Below are 1672 nucleotides of genomic sequence, written 5' to 3' on the forward strand. Positions count from 1 at the left end.
GTTAATTAAACCTTTATTCAGCAATTACAAGCACGCCAACAACATAAACGCGAATGCAACAAGCCACCCGGTTCCCTCCCCCCATATCCAAAATCCCAGCTATCCCAGGGATGAGGTGGAGGCGGAGTTATTGTGAAGAATGATTTCCCACGGTATGGGAATGGTTGTTGTACTTAAGTGCATTGATACATTGGCATGGAATATTCTAGAATACACTTATGAACAAAGCTTAATCACATTAAGATTTCAATAAGACAATTAATTATTGGAAATTGAGTATCACTTATTTTCTTCTACTTCTCGCGATTTCAGCGACACAGCTCGACAAGCGATGAATGAGGGGAGGGGGATTCATTTCGCAATGTTTTCGCATACTGGATCAAACTGTGATTCTTCCCAATGGTATCTCAGAATCAAAGTTGTATTTGAAGTTCATTACCGGGAAGTTAGTGCGGCTAGTGCGATTCATTGCTCAAGCGTTAAACCTATCACTGCTCACCAATTAAATAATTAAATAACTCTAAAGTATAATAGTTAGTCTATCAACTTTCCATCATCCTATCCAATTATGATTTTTTGTTTTAAGTCCACACATGAATGAGGCTAAATTTTGGTGACTGCAATCAAATGAAGATGTCATAGGATTCATAGCCTTTGCTTTTATGACAATTGAGAATAACTTTTGCATTGAAATCATTTTATTATTATACAATAACTTCAATATTATGTTTTACCATGAATTCATTATGTTTTCAAACAAAAATATTTTTAATTATGGCAAATATATGCTATCAATTAAATTAGTAGCATTTTTTATTCCTTCAAAGTTTCCTTTACATATCGACCTGTAGTTTGACCTGTAGTTTGCGTTGTTCTTCACGTTTCAAATTCCCAATCATTGGGTATGGTTAATATATTGTTAATACTGTCCAAGTTATTACTGCAAATTTCAAGCATTCTGTCCTGCAGGCGTTTCGAAAATTGTCTGAAAAATAAAAATTATAATTTCAAAATTTACTGCGAAATCTTATTTTGATATGTCCGTAGGAATATTTACAAGGATGCCAATTTCTTTAACTAACTTCCTACAACAATTCATATCATGAGAAAAAATATCTAAATAAATTTGCTTCAATTTACTTTGTCGAATTAATTTTGTCAAATAATTTTTGAAATGAACAGTGACTTAACTGTTTATTCAACATGCTCATTTGCAAGCACACTACAATTAAGAAATAACTGCATTGCAAAACAATTAAAAGACAAGTATCTATGAGTGGTTGTTGTCACATCTGCACAATTAGAAATGAAACTTACAGTACTATTTCGCGGATGCTTTCAACTTCGTCGTGTTCTGAACTTCCTGCCGACGCTCCTGGTGTCCCATTAAAATCTGCTTCATTTTCATCGTACGGTATCTGCCGTAACTCCGCCATCTCCTCCATCTCCTCCACCTCCTCCCGGCTGACCCGGAGTGTCAACCAGTGCCGGTACTGGTTCTTCCTCCTCTAAATATTGGTGCAACTCCGCTTGTTGTTGCTGTTGTTGTTCAAGGAGGTGGAGCGCGAACTGGTTTCGATTTTCTACTTCCCGTTCCAGATCTCGTTGTTCCTCCAGAATTGATGGAACGCTTCTATTTGTTCGCGAGATGGTGCGGAGTTGGCTGGCGTCG

At 36.7% G+C, this 1672-nt stretch overlaps 1 protein-coding gene across 1 annotated transcript; it reads right to left on the minus strand.

The window, feature by feature from the left end:
- Positions 1 to 1404: 1404 nt before the first annotated feature.
- Positions 1405 to 1611, minus strand: LOAG_19121 (hypothetical protein; the record flags this gene model as incomplete). The annotated part of the gene is made up of 1 exon (XM_020451775.1): positions 1405 to 1611. A coding segment is annotated over one exon (207 nt), but the record flags the coding sequence as incomplete, so codon positions are not given.
- Between the last annotated feature and the right edge of the window lie 61 nt (positions 1612 to 1672).

The sequence above is a fragment of the Loa loa genome (genome assembly GCF_000183805.2).
Source record: "Loa loa unplaced genomic scaffold supercont3.1818, whole genome shotgun sequence".
In the NCBI taxonomy this organism is placed as follows: Eukaryota; Metazoa; Nematoda; class Chromadorea; order Rhabditida; family Onchocercidae; genus Loa; species Loa loa.